The 18724-nt window shown below is 43.3% G+C and overlaps 1 protein-coding gene across 1 annotated transcript; it reads left to right on the forward strand.

The window, feature by feature from the left end:
* The first annotated feature begins 1065 nt into the window (after positions 1 to 1065).
* On the forward strand, positions 1066 to 16276 carry arhgdia (Rho GDP dissociation inhibitor (GDI) alpha). The gene is made up of 6 exons (XM_030790260.1): positions 1066 to 1154; positions 11519 to 11715; positions 12599 to 12682; positions 14637 to 14713; positions 15012 to 15075; positions 15855 to 16276. The coding sequence occupies exons 2-6, from the start codon at positions 11529 to 11531 to the stop codon at positions 16052 to 16054; spliced, it is 612 nt and encodes a 203-aa protein (XP_030646120.1). The 5' UTR covers positions 1066 to 1154; positions 11519 to 11528; the 3' UTR covers positions 16055 to 16276.
* Positions 16277 to 18724: the final 2448 nt, after the last annotated feature.

Genomic DNA, 18724 nt, shown 5'->3' on the forward strand with positions numbered 1-18724 from the left:
GCAAATATCACTTTGCGAAAACGGGAGCCGGTCTGTGCTGTCTCTGAAACTTGCATGCCCTGGGCATGTATGATCAGGACAGAAAGAACTAGTGAAATCTTCATCTTTACCTGAGATTGTCATATACTGTAGTCTCAAATATTCACACATTTCAGAATTAACCTCTAATTTTCTGGTTGAAAGGTTTTGGGCCCTGGAATATTTTAACTTCACAGGGATGTATCTCTAACAAGTATTTTTGATGACCCAACTTTTCTACAGAAATATGTGGTAGTACAATTTTTTGATCACGTGTCTAATTTTTCCATGGTTAAAATGGTACATTGGAAATAACAGGTTTATGTGCTTTAACTCCCCAAAGAGAGAAAGTGAATGCAAGTGGTCCAACCACTAGGTGTCCCCTCTATCTCAAAGTTACATGCATAAACTGAAAATTGTCCTTCAAATCTAGCAGCTATGGTTAGCAAGCTTAGTTTGTATCAACAATGGGGTAATTAATGCTAAACACTGCCTGTCACAGCTGTTCATCTGACGATTAACCACAAAATGTTTTGGCTGTAAAGTAATTTAGAGCTCCTGTGGCTGATTGATGATCAGGATACTGCTATAGCCATATGACAGACCTTAGTCTTAGGACCCAGTTGGAGGAACTGATGGAAATTTGGGTTTGGAATACCGTGGTGCTTTCTGACAGTGCGTACATTCAGTCATTTGTCATGTATAGATTCCATCAATGAATTGGTCTATACCAGTCAAAAACTGATGCTACAAACAACTTCTAAACAGAGCAGTTCATCCCTAAAATGCAGGTACTGGTTAAAAATGATCCAGATTCACGAACTGAGATGTTAACAATACAGGCAATGCATTTTCCCGTTATTCTTTGTGCTGTTGCCTTGAAACGGTCTCCAACAAATTGTGCGCAATTCAGCCATTTGCGCATGCGCAAGACTCTGTCTGCTCTACACTCGCGATCTCTCTCTCACACACACCGACCGACATCCCTGTGACGTGACGTGCGTGTCGGTATTCCCGGAAGCGTTGTCGCCTCTCTCTCTAGCAGCGCCGCTCCCTCATCGCGCCATTGAAAAAAGTCAAGCGAGGCTTCACGCTTCAACCCCTTACCGACTAAACGTTACTCGTACAGTTCAACGGTAAGCACATTCAAATCTGTAATGTGGAACAACTCAAAATAGTCGTTGTAGATAAATTTCCGACGTTGTTATATGTTGCAGTTGCAGGCTTTCTGCCAGCATCTTTGGCAGGTTCAGTCGTCTTAGCGCTAGCTAGCCAGTATGCTAAACTAGTATGAGAACAAGTTGTTACGAGCCAGCAAGTTGCAGGTATGAATTATTTCCTGTTTTTTTAAGTGAACAAGTTTTAAAAATGTTTTCGGATATTACGTTTATAAATGGGATTATGTTTTAATCAGTGGCTAGATCAAAATGTTGTGTGAAGCGGTTTTGCTTTTGTCACATGCAGGGCACTACCCTCTGAATAATAATCTGGCATTGTCTGATAGTTGGCAAAGACGGTTCAGTCCAACTTAAGATAAGTTGACGTAAGATCAGCGTTTGTCAGAGAGAACCACCTGGAAAAGAAAACTCATATTCTATCAGAAAAAAACGAACATTACTTGAAAATAGCGATTTACATGGTTTTGTATTTGCTGTGTTATGCAGGACATGTTTAAATTTGACAGGATGCTTACTGCATGATTTTCATTGGAGGGCGAAAAGTTGGAATTTGCCCACCGGGAATAACCCCAAATTCGGTGTCTTTGAAAATTAATGTGAAATTTTGCAGACTCAGACAGTTTCAGATCTTGAAAATATACATTTTAGTGATTTGCTATCTATAAGAACCACACTGTACGCGAATGAATGCCGAAGACCGGACCTAAGGGGAAATGACCATGGAGCTGCCCAGAATTGCTCAATTTTTAGCTACATTGTATCATTCAGGGAAATATTTCAGGTTCCATATTTTCGTTCTCACGTATGAACTGATGACTATCCACCAGAGAGCTAATGTTAACCTGATGGAAATCTATGGTAACTTTTCAAACTTCCGAGTCTTGATAAGGCTTTTCATGTCTTCATACCATCCCGCTAGTTAGCTAGCGAGGTATGTGCCGCAACTTCCTGGATTGCAGCAAGTTAGGTGTCCGTAAGTGCAGACGAATATAATTCTTTCCATTTCTTAAAACCCTCGTTTCTTATCAGATCGGTTTTCATGTAGGAGTGCTGCCCTGCATGTTTAATATTGTTTACTGCCGAATATATCCTAAGAATAATTTTCCGAATCGATGTGAGCTGTGCTAGTTCTGCATGTCATGGAGTCTGGTGGCTGAGTCAAGTTAGCTAATGTTTAGTGCTATCATACTCTCTGCTCTGATTTCTTGCCTCTTTTTGTTAATCTTTGACACGGAGCAGCTGCACTGTGTCAGCGGTTGATTTTATGCATGTTTAACGAACTTAAATGCAGCAGGCCATTCATTCGGTGTCGTATTCTATGTCCGGGAGGAATGATTATTATATATCTATACATTAAGCGTTTTGCTTACGTTTATTTGTGAGTGACTGTTAAAATAAACTATTTGAACGATTTAATTTGCCAATCCGTGTTTCACAAAATGGCTTGTAGCGACTGCTGTTGACCCGAATAAGCCTCCCCTTCCTTCCTGTGCGCGATAGAATTTCTAGTTCCTTCTCTCGGGAAAAGGCAAGGGCGGTGTCTGCAGGCCGGTTACGGCGCACAAACTTACTTCGCTCTTTCTGGGGGAAAAGTGTGATCATTTAACTAAAATCTTTTATCATTAAATATTTATAAATTAACATGAAATATTTTATATAACCAATTTCTAAATATGCTGTTACGTTTAATCTCTCTTTGGTCTCTGAGAGATCCCACGGAGCCAGATAAAGGTGGATCCACTAATTGTGGAAAATATGTATTCGTGAGTCAAATCATATACGGTTCCATTAATTTAGTTTTTGGTTGAAGTCCCGTGAACTGCCACCCAACCGGATATTAAAGGGGCGTAGTTTGTTCAGAGATTAAGGACACGTTTCATTGACCTGTTGCTTTTTCAATTAGTCATTTACCAGTACTTAATGGTAAATCCATAAAGTAGACTTAAAACTTTTGAATTGAATGAATTTGAATTTATTTCTTACGTGTAGAATTATAATGAAAATAGGTTGTTGAGACAGTATAGACTACTTGCACCATACAGAGCAACTTTTACTTTATTCTGAGGACAATGACTAAAAGTGAAGCGTGGTAATGCATGTATAACTAAATATTGATATTAAAACCAGGTTGGCTTTTAGCGTAGCTTTCTCTCTTTTCTTTTTTGTGGCACATATGCTAGCCTCATGGATGACTTATGAAAGCATCCCCCTTTGAATGTGTTTTGCATTATTTAGTGCAACTGACAGATGTTATAGAAGTAGAATTGGTAAAGTAAATTCATGATTATCTTGACAATATCTAAAAATAAAGTGTGTTGAAGTACCAGGCTATGTCTGATGAAGCCATTGTTTACAAGGTATGTTCACACCTTTAGCCTACACCTTCTATTGATTGTTTTCTCTCAGAAATGAGGAGTGTGGTATGTTTGATTTAAAAGACAATTGCCCAGACAGTTTTTGTCATCTCTTTGCTTTGGACGAGTTTACATTGTGAATCTGTGAACTGAGTGTGTTGTGATTGGCGTTGATTTCTGTGCAAAACTACATGTGAAGTTTCTGCATGCATGAAATGACATCAGTATGTGGCATGTAACTAAGTGGACCTTGTGATGATGTTTGTTTAAAGCACCGACTAGAAAGACAGGCATCTGCCTTTGTTTCTTAATAGCAGAATGTACAGATGCTCTGGCCTTTGTGAGAAGTTCTAATTCAATTCTCATATGAGTGAGGATTCTTCATGAAGAACTATCTGTCTGCTCACTTAGCAACTGTGTTTTGGGTCATAATTCAGGGGTGGAGCATTCCAGTGTTGTTTCCATGAATGACACACTGTTATATACAGGCTGGATTGGGGAGGCCTAATTGTTTCCATATTAAATCAGGAACAATTTACCACATTTTGTCAGTAACCCATTTTCTGTTTACTAGAGCAGCGGATAGGATGAACTAGTTTGGTTTCTGTCTTTCATTGCCAGTCTCAAAAATAGTAATATAGCTTAGCAGATTTTATAGTGTGCAACACCTCAGGCAATTTTTTGACATTTAACAATGTTTTACCAAAACATTTGTGGTCAGCATTCGGTTAATCCTCACGTGAGCGATTGGAAGGGTTCAGCTTCAGCTGTTCAACCTCAGTGTCATTCTGCATTAAGTTGAAAAGACCTGGCACAGGAAGTTGAGCCAAACAGGACAGAGAGAGGGAGAGAGAGGAGTCAAAGCTACGTCAGTGCAAGCACTGTGCCAGATTGCAGCATGGCATGACAGAACCTCGGTGGTGTGCGGGGAAAGAAGTAGAATGAAGATTTTGTTTTATCATTCACTGCTCCACCCTCTCTCTCTCTCTGTCTCTCTCTCTTGGCAACCCATGTGTCATTGACAGGAACCAGAGACTGTAGTGACTTTGTTTAAAACCGGCTAACATTATCTCCTCTCTCCTTGTGTGCACCTCTCTTGTTCTTTCTCTCTGTCGCTGCGTCTCTCTCTCGCACACTGCTTCGGCTGCCTTTCAAAAAAGTGTTACAACTGTCACCTGCGTCTTTTCATGCTTATTTTAGAAAGGAAAACAGGGACGCTTTTTTTTTTTTTAAAGCATTCACACACTGCAAAGCATTGGTAATCCAAATCCTCTCTCTCTCTCTCTCTCTCTCTCTCTCCCTCCCCCCTCCCCCCCCCTCTCTCTCTCTCTGTGTTGTCCTCCACACCTTCTTTCTTGGGGCTCATAGCCTCTCCGTGCAGTAAAAAAAAAATAAAAACTCCCCCCCAGGGAGGGTATTGCAGCTTTCAACATGTCCATGTCTAACCATGGTGCATTCCTGTCTTCACGGCTGCACATTCTCAGCAGCGCGGCCCTCTTCACGGAGCCATAAGGTATTATTGACAAAGGTAAGCATTAGTGGTTCCCTTGCCGTCTGAGTAGTGCTATAGTAAGCATTATAACCTCAGACTGAGAAGTCACCACTTTGACCAGCAGTTGGTCTGTCTGCTGCTTAACTGTTGCCACGGGAGACATACAGACCAAATCACAGCCCGCCCAGCAGTGCTCTCCCCTGTGCCGGGGGGGCGCGCTGGCCTTTTGGTTGGCACGTGAGCGGTCTCCATGCACTGTGGGGTTCTGTGCAGGCCAGGTCAGGCCGGCGTGCTGGATTTCACACACAGGCTGATTGTAATGCCTTTTATCTTATTTCCTTTGTATACCTTTTTTTAGGTTGCCCTTTGAGTTTGCCCTCTGCCCAGGCTTCAAGTGAGATGGCATTTTACTGCATTACATTAATATAGTGCCAGTGTATTGGTAATTCTGGAAATGCAAGAAAAGCCACCTCTTTCAAAAGTACCTTTTGCCCGTACTGAATCGATAACAGTGTACCGTGTGTTATTAGCGCTCTATTGTGGTACGCTACGATAACAGGTGGTTGCTGAGGTTGTGGTTATGGGTCATGATTCCCTTTCTGTAATCTCACTTAATGCCCATGGCATCCTTCAGATGATCTTTAGCACTGATGCATTACTCTCGTTCCTGTGTGGGCCGAGCGTTTCTTACAGTTGTTCTGTGCTTGTAATAGTCTTTTTCGCTGGTCCTGTTCCGTTATAGGCAAACAGCAATGTGGGATCACATAATATCAAGCAGGATGAACAACCTATAGGTTAGTTTCCTAGGCAAATATGTGGGGTAGCTTTGAACTAAGGGAGATTCTGAATTTACACAGCAGTTTAGTCTAGGCCTAGGTTTAGTGCTCACCTGAGGATCAAGCCCATAGTATGATGTGGCTTGTCTCACCTAGGAGCTGAACTCAGCAGGGCAAAGTGGCTCAGAGGGTGTCCAGAGATGAGACACACACCTAGCTGACTGGCAGTGATGTCACTGACTTTCTCAGCAGTATTTTGACATCATTCACAACTCACTCATTACCCTCGTTTCCCGTTAAAGAAAGGAAAAAAAAAAACCCATTTCAGTCATGAATCAGATCAGTCTATTCATAATCAGCGACATGGATTTTTGCCTTTGGAAGGGAACAGGTGAAATCCAGTGAAGGAAGCGAATGCTGTTAGAGTGGATGATTATTTTTCAAAGACGAGACATAAAGTGGAGCGCTCGTCTCGGTTCCCCATTAAGACTTATGTTCAATGAGAGTCATGTTGACTGTTTGGGGACATGAGTCATCTTCCTTGCTCAGAAACCAGAAAAAAAGGGGAGGGGGTGTAAGACAAAGAGCTCCTCTAGACATCTGAATGAACCTCAGGCTTTTCAGCGAGTAGACTATGTGCCTCTGGCTGTGGGCAGTCTCACAAGGGTGTATGAAAATCCATTTTACGCATGGCAGTGCTGTGTTGTTATAGAGAGCAAGCAGGGGAAAAAAAAAGAGCAAGAATTGCCCTGCTACTCTGACAAAGGGAGGACGTTTGGCAGAAACGTAGATACAGAAAAGGAACCAAATGTCTCAGTTCAGTGTTGATTGATGTGAAAAGCAAAATGTTTTGCACTTGTTTCTCCACTGACTGAGTTCACCGTCTTAAAGTTGGAGTAGTATTACAGGGCAGAATCGTGGTTTTTTTTTTGGTTTTTTTTTAATAGATTTGCAGAATAGATTTACCTCAGCCTTTTTGTGTGTGCCCATGTCTGTTGTTCTTATGGAAACTGTTGCCCACTTAAGCAGGGGTGCCCCCCCCCTCCACCCCCACCCCCGAGGTCTGCTGGAGTAGTGTGCCAGAAATTATGTAATGCCTCGTCACACAATTCTTCACCCCCCTCATCTGCTCCACTGCCACGGTACCCACCAGCCTCTTACAACCAGTGTTTGTGTTTGCAGCTGTTCCTCATTGGTTCCTTGTCTCTTGTTCAGGTGAACTGTGAACGTTACATGGATGGAAACTGTCTCCGTAAAAGTTACTTCACAGCGGCAGTGTGGTGGGACGGATTATGTAAACTGGGGAGGAAAGGGGAACTGCCTGGGTTAGTGAGAATCACATGGGGTCCTCTCAAGTCCTCTTTCTCCAGGGGGTTGAAGTGTATACTGTTTCCTGTTCTGACATGTCTCTGCTGAGTTTCAATGAAGTCTTCCTCTTGTCTGCCCCACCTTCCTCTCACACCCATATAATTAATACCATACAATTATGTGTGTGTGTGTATAAATAATAATTTAAAAAAAAAAACACGTTGACAGGCCAGCAGTGGCCAGATAAAGTGTATACTGAAGATGGTTCCTTTAGTAGGGCGAGACAGGTATGGTAAAATAAGGCCAAAAGGTTTTGGTTTCATGTCACAACAAATGTGCAGGGTTAGATACTTTCTCCTCGGTGACTTTCAGGTGTCGCAAGACTTAATTTATGTTTGTGCCATGACAGTACGTGCATTTCTCCTTTACATTACAAATACACATATATATATATATATATATTATTGTTACTCTTTTGTCTACTTTAACTAAAACTTGACAAACAGAAACTTTGTGAATGTCTCATGTTTATCTACGTTGGATATTCACCTTCTGTCACAGACAGACCGTGTTCTCACGAGTCAGTAAATTTTGTTGAGATCTGAATGTGAGGACTTTGGTATCGTAGCCATGCCAACTCCTAGCATTCTGCAGCAGCTTTCCCAGTTAACTCAGGGCTTTGCTGTAGGTGGCTAAAGATGCAATCCAGAGGCCTCTAATGACAGTGGACAGAGTTGTCAGACTGAATCCTCTTGTTGTGTGAGTGTTGTCATCTCAACGCTTATCCATTCACCGTTTTCCCTTCAGAATCCTCATTAACCATAATCCCAGAGTTCAGTAATCTCATTGCCGCAAGCGTTGCTAAGAAACAGGCATAATCTTGTACTCAGTAATTCCTAGGCTGATGGGTTAATGCTGCTGTGTTCCTTAGCGAGGGTAATCCAGGATAATCCCCAATTAAAGCTAGTTCCAGCAGATGCAGGTGATGGTGAGGATGGACCTAAGGGATGAGGTATGGCGTGTAAAACGTCAAATGCACATCTGTGCGCCAGGGGGGTATTTCAGAAAGCGGGTTCAGTGAAAACTCAGAGTTAGTTAACTCCGAGCAAGTAGTAAACATCCTAATAGAAGGGCCCTGTGGCTTCATTCTCATAGCAAAACAAAACCATAGCGCTCTTCTATTAGGAGGTTCACTACTTGCTCTGAGTTAACTAACTCTGACTTTTCACTAAACCTGCTTTCTGGAATACCCCCCAGGTAAGTTTGAGTGGCAGTGCTTTCACATGCCTAGCCAAGCAGGTTGGACACTTAGCAAGTGAGGCCACAGCTCACTAGCTTTACTGACGGGTCAAATTATTATTTTAATTATTGATGTACTTACTTATTATTAATGACTGGACGAGGGCGGTCACATGTTCCGGTTTACCAGCCTGTGTACTGGTCAGATTGAGGGATTCTGCAAGGGTAGCTACTTATGGTGTTTCTGCTGGGTTTCCTCCGCACTAGTGGCTACGCCTAACGGACAGCTCTCACTTGTGAACACACTGATGTCATCCAGGCTGGAATGGTGAGGCGTGAAGTGGATCGTTCTTTGGCCTGAACAGATTGTCCAGTATCACAGAACACACAGCACAGTGTCTACATTCCCTGTGTGAAATGGCTGTCTTTCCCAGCGGTTGTTACATGTATTATTAATTGTTTCAATGTTAATCAGGTGACCACAAAGTATTTATTTCATTTTAGGGCCAAATTCAATTCATGTGCGTCAGACCACTGTTGTGATAAATATGTAGCATGTCTGGCCACAGAAAAGGAAAGGAAGAAAACAACTATGGTTGAACGTCTTCAGGCTACGTATTAGAAAGTGAACGCATTTTTCAATTTTTTTTTTTTTCCAGTTGGGTCATTTCGGCCATAGTTTGTGATTGAATCCGTTATGCCGGGACATGCCGCTTGAATCATTTCATTAAAACACAGGCCTAATCCCGGTGGCATTGCTGATAAAGCCCAGAGTTCATGTCTTAAAACACGTAAGCCCACTTTCTCATGGCTCTGTCCCCAATAACAGCTGGTCGTCTCTCTCCCTGGTTAGGCTTCAAAGGATTGGCCAAAGTCTTATTTTCTCAAAAGAAAGCACGGAACTTTTGTAGCGTCCCCAGCTTCTCATTGGACAGAGTCTTCCGCTGCAGAATTCCGCTGCTCTCCTTCATAAAACCTCTCAAAGGTCAGGTGATGTTGAACAAAGTCCCTGGACTGATACGCCCAAAACACACTTTTGGAAGAACTGGAATTTCTGCTTCTCTGGGAAAAGCAGAGAGGCCCAGAATGGAAAAATGGAGCTGTTTGCAAGTAGTTCCTCCCTGGCCTCTGTCCAGCCCCAGCTGGGCCAAACACTCTTTCTCTCTCCACCCGTAGCCCCCACACCACCCCTTCTTTCTCTCTCACTCACTCACTCACTGACTCTCAGTCTCCTCTCTCTCTCTCTCTCTCTCTCTCTCACTCACTCACTCACTCACTCACTCACTCACTCTCACTGACTCTCAGTCTCTCTCTCTCTCGCTCGCTCGCTCTCACTGACTCTCTCACTCTCTCTCTCTCTCACTTTCAGCTTTGCTGGTTGGAATTTCTCTTCGCAAGGATTTGCTCTCTCCTTTATGACATAACATGGTAGATTAGTCTTTGCCCAGTTAAAAACTCTCCACCCTTAATTAAGACCTTTCACAAAAATGTCCAGATTGGTCTAACTGGCAGCCTGTCTTTGCTGTTGTGAAGCTGCGTGGCTACATTCACTTACCTCACAGACAAAGCTTAGATTTCATGCCAAGTGTGTTCATTTGATCAGCCCGTTAACTGGCTGGCAGCACAGTCTTCCATAACCCATAAAGTTGTACTGGAACATTTTTTTGTAAGGGTCCAAATATTTCACGGCTTAATTAGAAGCATGTTCTTTCACACCTGGTAGGTTGTTTTTAATATAAAGAACTGTACTAAAAAGTTAGCGTGACTTATAATTTGTGTACCAAATTTTAAAAAGTTGTTGTAAATGAATTCCTGCACTCCTTTCAAAGCGGTGACATGTTGAAAAAGCACACTGCACATCCTGCATGCACACACACACACAGCCGCAGCGTGATAGACTTTCTGTTTGAGGGTTGTGTTCGCGCGCTTAACACACTTGTCTTCCATGTAAGGACAAGCTCAGCTTTTTTTTTTTTTTTTTTTTTTTTTTTAAAACAAAACCAGTGTCTGAAACCACAGCAGCACCAATCAGAGCGTGAAAGTGAGGCAGAGATAATAGAAGAGCTGTAATAACGGATGCCCCAACCACAGAAACATTTTCAGTTTGTCTCAGGATATTAAGGTCACATATAGTGAAAAATAGACTAAGGTGCAGTTTTTTACACACACACACACACACACGCGCACACACACACACACACACACACACACACACACACACACACGCTAGGCTAGAGGAAGCATTGGTAGAGAAGAAGAAGAAGCAAGGGGAAGCTGTTTCAGTGCTACTGCATTGCAGCAGAAGAGTTGCAGTCATGCCCTCCCTCTCACTGTATTTACTCACGTTTACATCTTTCTCTCTCAGCCTCTCACACAGATATACACAGTGTGTGCAAACATCCCAAACCACGTACCCATGTTGGCCGGAGCGTGTGTGTATGTGTTTGTGTTTTTGTGTGTGGTCCAAACCTGGCACTGGGTCATGTCACTGGGTCTGTATTGTAATTGACTCTGACCTGCTAATGCAGCAGGTCTGACTGCAGTCGCCCACATTAGTGCTCTTTCTTTTCTCTCTGAGTTTCAAGTTTGTGCGTGTGTGTGTGTGCGGGCATGCGCAGGGGGTGGGGGTGGTAGGCGGTGCTTTCTCTAGATAAAGATCTTCCGTCTGGACCACCCACTCTGCACTGTCCACCCCTCCCCTCACCAAGTGGTCAGTGCTCATACTTTGTGACTCTCTGTCACATGCTCTTGGTCTGTTTGTGTTTTTGTGTGTGGGGGGGGGGTTGATTTCTCAGCCCTCGGATGGGGGAAATTACATTGTTACGCTTATTACTTCTTAGAGGATAAAGTCTAAAGTTATCGAAAGTTTATTATATTTTACTGTCAGTTAATGATTGATTTCTGTAGAAGTTACACTCACATTGTTGTGTGACAGTGCGTTGGTTGTGCTTGTTCCAGTCCAGTTCTGAAATCCATACTATTAAAATTGATCGACAATGTAATGGATCATCTGTGGTACAGCTGTTTGTGAAAATCAGTTTGTGATGTTTAACGACTCTTACGTGATAAGTGTAACCCTCTCTCTCTCTCTCTCTCTCTCTCTCTCTCTCTCTCTCACTCTCTCACTCTTTCACTCTCACTTTCACTCTGTAGGCAGTAGATCATGGCTGAGCAGGAACCCACCCCAGAACAGTTGGCAGCAATCGCTGCAGAGAATGAAGAGACGGAGGCTGTGAATTACAAGCCGCCAGCACAGAAATCGTTGCAGGAGATCCAGGAACTGGATAAGGACGACGAAAGCCTCCGCAAGTACAAGGAGGCGCTGCTAGGACCCGGAGCCGCAGCCATAGGTACGCCTTAACACGCAAGCAGGTACACGGTCCTACGCACGAGACCCCTGAAACGGTTACCATAAGTACACGTATATCACACACATCTGGAACGGTGGACACAGGTACACATCTGCTTCACACAGAAAAGACATAAACACCTCCCTTTCATATTCATTTCACTCCTCTCTCAGCAAATTATAGGACTTTTTCTTTCTCTTGGTTTTTTTTTTTTTTTTTTTTAATTACTTGCTTTATTGACTTTGGTTGCTTGGCACTATGTATGTTTGCACTAAATAGACTGTGTAGACAGTTTTACTGTTTCTCCAGTTGTCTGACCTGGTTTCCTGCCCCGTGTGTGTGATGCACACAGAGGTAGCTGCTTCACACAAGCCAAACCAAACTGAACGCCCTTAGGTGTCTGTCTTTGTCGATAGAGGGTCATGTCCCAACACCCTCTGAGAGGAGGAGATGGGAAAGGAGGTCACATCTCTGGAGGCTTTATACTCCTTATCAGTCCATTGGGGAAGTGTTTTCAAGGAGCTGTAATCTCCTCTCTCCTCAGCTGTCTTTCTTAAGCCATATAGGCGTTTTTTTTTCTCTCTCTCGCTCTCAGTCAAGTGCCAAACATTTAATCAATCGTTTTCAATCTCATTAGCCAAACTTGAGCGTTTAATCTCCACTGAGCAGAACCATACCTGAAAGGGTCTGTGGAGAACTTTGCAAACGTACTCATCCGCAGGAAGTCTTTGTTTTGCTTGACGACAGAATTATATATATATATTTTTTAGCTCTTAGCTCTCTGCTTTTAGGACAAGGTAAATGAATCATTACTGAAGGAAACGATATAAGCGCTCTCACTGTCTCGCCTTCATTGAGTCTTGTTTCTGTGTTGCTTTTACAGATCCTAACGCCCCTAATGTTCAGGTGACAAAACTGACACTGGTGTGTGAAGCCGCTCCTGGACCCCTAGCCCTTGACCTTACAGGTAAGAGAGGCAGAGGAGAAGAGACTTAAGGGATGTTCACACTGTCAGTCCAAATCCGATTTATGTGCACGTCCGATTGGAATCCAGTCATACCTAGCAAGTCTGAACAGCCAGAAATCGCAGGAGATCCGTTTTTTGCAAATCCGTTTCATACCACATTCGTATGTGCTTTGAAAACCGATTCTAATCGCCTTTTTGCAAATCCGTTAAGGTCTGACTGCTCTGATCGGATTTCAGGTGTTTTCTATTTACGCTTGTGACTTTTGACGGCACGTAAAGTTGTCGTGCACATCACACTTACGGGAAACGTGCTAGTTTCGTGGCGGAGGGAGCCACTGATGAGCGGTTGTAGGCCATTGGACAGTGATACGGGCGGTGATGGCTGCACGAAATGAAGCGGCAAGCCTCCTCTGTCTCTGACACTCGCTCGGTATTTTTAGAAACTCGTGCCGCAGCTCCACATTGCCATGCTGTAAATAAGCAAGGGCCATTTCATTACCCTCCACTTTAGTTTGTTCATATCAACTACTTCTACTGTCGGGCGCAGTGTCATTAGTATAGCAACCAATGTGGGTAAGACCGAAAATGTGGATAGCCACCCGGACACACAGATCGGACCTGATCACGTGCAATATATAATGTGAACAGTCAATCAGGAAGATTGGATTCTGATCGGATATGCAAAAAATCGGATTTGGACCGACAGTGTGAACCTAGCCTTAAGATTTTTCGAAAGCACACAAATCAGTCTTCCCAAGGCTCAAAGAAGGGAATTCAAAAGCAAAGGGGATTCATAAACCCCCACAGTTAAACTGTACGGTACGTGAGACCTTCAGGCTGTTAAACAGCATTAAGCGATGAAGTCAGAGCGCCATTATAATCAATACTGCATAGTACACTAGTGATTTTTCTTTTCCAATATAGATCATACAGAATATCCTCTATTCTTCTCTGACAGGACTTAGTCATACGGGGTGGTTTAGGAAGGAGTGTCATGCGACTGCTTTGCTTTAAACTGTGGTTCTTAGAATAGTTCTTGAGAACATTTGGTCTTAACTATGGCAGTTTATATGACAGACAATGTTACAGAAATATTTACTCTTTCTATGACTGTTTGTCAGGTAAGGATGAGGTCTAGTTTTGGATTTGTTTTCTGTGTACCTATTTACTTGTGTTTTCAGTTAAGTCTCTCCATTCAAATAACAGAGACTACAGTCTGAAAATGAAATTTAGTCAAACTTCAAAAGAAAATCTGTTTCGTCTGTGTTTGCACAATCAGCTTGGAGACCCATACAGGAGTCTGTACTGCAGTGAGCAGCCATCTGCTGGCCGCTGTCTCAAACTGCACTCACTTTTTAGCGGGAGTGGACAGATCAAGCACTTTCAATTTCAACGCGAAACTCTCCCGTCGTCTCAGTGCTGTAGATGAACTGTTCTCAGATCAGCCGGAGGTTACAGGCTATCTGATTAGACTTGTTGTCAGCCAGACGGCACTGACCAGGACTCTGCCGTAATCAAAACCAGCGGGGGAGTGGGTCTGCATTTTTTTGAACTTAGACACTCCATCAGCATTTCCAATGTTTCTCAGTTCCTCTTCTGGTAGCAAAGTAATGTTGGATCTCAGCCACAGCACAGAATACTCTCCTCTCCCTAAGCATCAGCAGGCCGTGTGGACCTTCACAACAACCCCCTTATCTGAGTTATGTCCAGAGCAGGGGGAGTGTTATTGGGCTAAACCACTGAATACCCAGCCACAAGGGTCCTCTGAACTTGATTTCTCATTCAGAGTTCCAGTATTCTGAAAACCTCTCCTCTCTTTGTATGTATTTGTTATGCATCATGCCACAGAAGTAGAAGGAGACTTGAGACTAAGGCAGATTTTTGGTACAGAGCCTTCACACATGTTTCCTCTCTGGTTGTGTGTGTGTGTGTGTATGTGTGTGTGTTGTCACAGGAGATCTGGAGGGCTTTAAGAAGCAGTCTTTTATTCTGAAGGAGGGAGTGGAGTACAGACTAAAGATTAGCTTCAAGGTGAGTCTCTCCTCTCGCAGTACAGAACGGGATAAAGTCCCCCCAGAGAGCTAGAAGTGGAGTGATTACACTCACACACTTTTAAACACATTCAGCAAGGTCTGGGCTTTGTTTGGTCTGATTAATGTCCTGAATTGTGACTCATTTTTAGTGCAGTAACCTCACAGTGAAAATGACAGTGGCTGAATACACGTTTGAATTAGAGTGCATGGTGGTTCTTTTTAATGTGACTGAGTTTGTAATTAGGCTGACAGAGACTTCATTGTATGTGTGTGTGTGTTTTTGTTTGACTACGCAGGTGAACAAAGAGATCGTCTCAGGACTGAAGTATGTACAGCAAACCTTTAGGAAAGGAGTGAAGAGTAAGTCATTCCACTTGGTTCACCTCCTCTTTTGTCATGAATAAGGTGCTTTCGTATCCCGTGATCTCTTCCTCTTTTGATTTGACGTGCATTTTTGACGTGCATTCACGTGTGTCTTCCCGGTGAATTTGTCCGTCTGAATCTAAGCTGAGGTTCCTGTAACTCAATGCCCCAGGTAGACAGGCACTAAGTGGACAAATGATTTATTTCTCTAGGTCACAGAAAAGCTATTTCTGTCTTTACCTGTCTGTATCCATTCATCTTACACATTTGAGTCTCAGCCAAAAGCACAAAAATCTGACTTTGACCTGTGAAAGTCTGCAGGCATTAGGAATGATTATTCAGAGACTCTGAGTCTGAATACTGAAGTTTTCATTTAGCCCTGAAATGAGTCAGCGCAGAGGGGCTTTGCTCTATAAGCCTGTCTAATATGCCATCCCATGCAAATAGTTTCTCTAATGCAAATGTTCCAGTCATTGTCCGTGACACAGGGATGGCAGTGTTTGACATTGCACACACTGGCCTGCACAAGTTTCCAGGACTGTTTCGCTGTGGAGTCAACGCTGTTTACCACACTGTGTATTATAATGCTGACCTATGTAATGTGAACCATGTAACGTTGTTACATTTGCAGACAAGAACGTTTTTCAGCTCTTTGCTTAAGCTTACTTCCTGTGTTAACGGACAGACTGTCATTGAGCTCCGCCGTTTTGTGGCTTTTGAGCAGTGCTCCGCCACGTCTCGTCTGAACCTTCACTGTGTTTTGTTTTGTGTCGTAGTCGACAAGTCAGACTACATGGTGGGCAGCTACGGGCCAAGGCCGACCGAGTACGAGTTCCTCACCCCCTTAGAAGAGGCGCCCAAAGGCATGCTGGCCCGCGGCACCTACAACATCAAGTCCAAGTTCACCGACGACGACAAACACGACCACCTTTCTTGGGAGTGGAACCTCAATATCAAGAAGGACTGGAAAGACTGAGCTGCTTCTGAACCTCCCCAGTGCTCTCCCGTCACCCCCCCCCCTCCTTCTCCACCTCTCTCTCTCCTTCTCTCCCTCGTTCCAACCCTCCTTTCTGTGTATCCAACCATCATCATGGATTAACTGGTTAACTGATAATGGCTTTCTCTGTCACTCCGTCCACCTCGCTCCCATCTGCAGTTTCTCATTTCTTCTCCTCCTCCTCCTCCTCTCCTACTCCTCCTTTACCCATCCCGGCCCTCCTCTTCCTCTCCCCTCCCCTCTCAAGAGTGCCCCTTCCCTTCCCTTCCCTTCCCGATGAGTATTGAGGCTTTTCATGAAATATATATGTGAAAACAAACAAAAACGTGCACAATCCAAATTTTGTGTTTTGGTTTGTTTGTATATAAAAGTAAAAAGAGAGGAAAAAAAAAATATAGAAAAAAAAAGATGAATGCTTTTGACATGGATGTTAAGAGTAATCTTCACTGTCCTATCTGTCTTCATGTCCTCCCCCTTGTGTCCCCCCTGCATCCCCCCCCCCCCCCCCCCCCCCCAGTCGTGTATTCTCTTGTTCTTTTACATTCCTTATTTGCGTTCTGTCTTTTTTTTTTCGTTTTTTTTTTTCAACTTGACCATGAGCTGCCTTGATTGAGTGTGTTGGGAGCTGGTGCTGTTTGCTTGTTGTTTTGCCCGTGGCATTCATTCAGAACAGACACACACGCACACACACTCACACGTGAATACGGTTTTCCCCCTAACTGGACGGGGGGCATATATTTACCGTCTGTATGCCTTTTAGAGATGATCCTTAACTCAACGCAGTTCACCTGAAAGTGCTGTGGGGTTTGATCTGAAAGCTGTAGAATGTGCTACAGAGTGCAGGTCTGTGCTTTCTCTGCGGTATGTAAGTGGAGGTCGCATGCCCCAACACGGCTCTTGGTATGTGGAAGGATGTGGATGGCCGAGCATTGTTATCTCAGCTTTTTTTTTTTTTTTTTGTTGTTGATGTTGTTGTTGGTTTTTAAACCTCCAGGCCACACTAAGGGAGCCCTGTTCAGAGTCAGCCTCCCCCTGTTCCTTTCATCGTCTATTACATGAGCACTTCTTTCGCCGTGTGGCCTTAAAATGATTCCTGTAGCAAGAGAATGAGGAGACCTTTGCCTTTTCAGCAGTTCGTTGTCGTTGGGTTTTTTTTTTGTTGTCGTTTTTTTTTAATCAGATACTCGTCCCAGCGATGTCTGGGGATGTTTCTGCCCATTGCTGCTCCTGCGTAAGGACAGGATTATTCTTTTACGTGCCTCATCTGATTGGCCAGAACCCCCCCTCCCCCCCGAAAAGACCAAATATGAATGCAAGTAGACACAGACAAACATTTACTTTTAAAGTAAAGGTGTCATCTTTCGCCCCCTTGACATGCCTCTAATGAAATCTCTCCTCAATCTCTTTTTCCCTTTTTCATGTCTTTCGATGCCCCCCTGAACCCCCCCCCCTCCAAACCCATTTCCAAAGAAGCCAGGTGCTTAAAGTCGTGGAATGTGCCCTTTCTGCTTGTGGTCAGTGCGAGTCACAGAGGACTGTGACCCACTAGAGGAGGTTTTTTTTTTTTAATTAAAACAAAAGGGTAGGAAAAGGGCTGTTTTCACTTGCAGACCTCAAGTGTTCCTCTGAACTGACGAATTACAAACATCACAAAGAGTGCCTCTAGTATTTACAATCACGCGCTGCTTCGCTGTGGTCTGGTAACCTCCACTGCTGTTAAAAGTAAGAACTCTAAATTAGTTTTTTTTTTGTTTTCCTTTTTTTGTCGAGTGAGACGGATGTTTGGCGCTCCAGGAGTGTTTTCCTTAACTTGGGACTTTTGGCCGTGCCCCTCCCCCAGGGCCTCTGCTGTGTTCTAAGTAAAGGGTGTGGGAGGTGGGGGTTTTTTTTCCCATTAAATGAGATTTCTCAGTGGGGCTGAATATGTTTGGCAAAACAAGCTGCCAGAAGTCAAAATCCTCTAATGGGAGTGTTCTTATTGGACAAATCGTCTAATGGGAGTGTTCTTATTGGACAATACTGCATTTTGTCAAGCTCATTGTGTTATCCACCTCCACTGAAAAGTCTTTTTTTTTTTTTTTTTTTTATGAAACATCCTCTCCTGGGGCGGCTTCACTTTGAGCTTGAGTGAGAATAGTAATTGGTATGTGTGGGTCTGAGAGGCACATCAGTGTCTTAGTTTGAATACACTCCATTTTCAGTAACATTTCCTGTAAATGTAGGGTGGAGAATGAACGTTTGTTTGGTTGGTTGTTTGTTCGCACTGGTCTTGCTGCTTCTCCTGTTTTTTTGTTGTTTATTTTCCTTTGTGTGCTGTATCTCTGTGGAAGTTGGAGATTACTGTTCACCTGTGTCAACATTAAAAGTGTTCAGAACGAAACTCCATGTGTTTTTTTTTTCTATTATTATTCATTTCCTATCAGTGCTTTCTTTATGTTCTTCTCCTGTCCACTCATCAGCAATGAACATTATTTTTGTGATTTTTTTTTTTCCCATGTTAGCCCAAAAATATTAAAACTGAATTAAAGCTTCCCTGGGAAATTATAAATGAATACGTGACAGTGGGGATTATCTATCTATCTATAGGGTTCCTGTATTTACTGTTTCCTCAGTTTAGGATATCATTGACAGAAGGCCTTTAATGACCTT

The sequence above is a fragment of the Chanos chanos genome, chromosome 13, assembly GCF_902362185.1.
Source record: "Chanos chanos chromosome 13, fChaCha1.1, whole genome shotgun sequence".
Classification (NCBI taxonomy): Eukaryota; Metazoa; Chordata; class Actinopteri; order Gonorynchiformes; family Chanidae; genus Chanos; species Chanos chanos.

Bases quoted from the DNA above. Each gene is read 5' to 3' on its own strand.
- arhgdia (XM_030790260.1), top strand. From the start codon at position 11,529: ATGGCTGAGCAGGAACCCACCCCAGAACAGTTGGCAGCAATCGCTGCA. The intron at 12,683-14,636 runs GTAAGAGAGGCA...GTGTTGTCACAG, and splicing joins CCTAGCCCTTGACCTTACAG to GAGATCTGGAGGGCTTTAAG. The intron at 15,076-15,854 runs GTAAGTCATTCC...TTTGTGTCGTAG, and splicing joins CTTTAGGAAAGGAGTGAAGA to TCGACAAGTCAGACTACATG.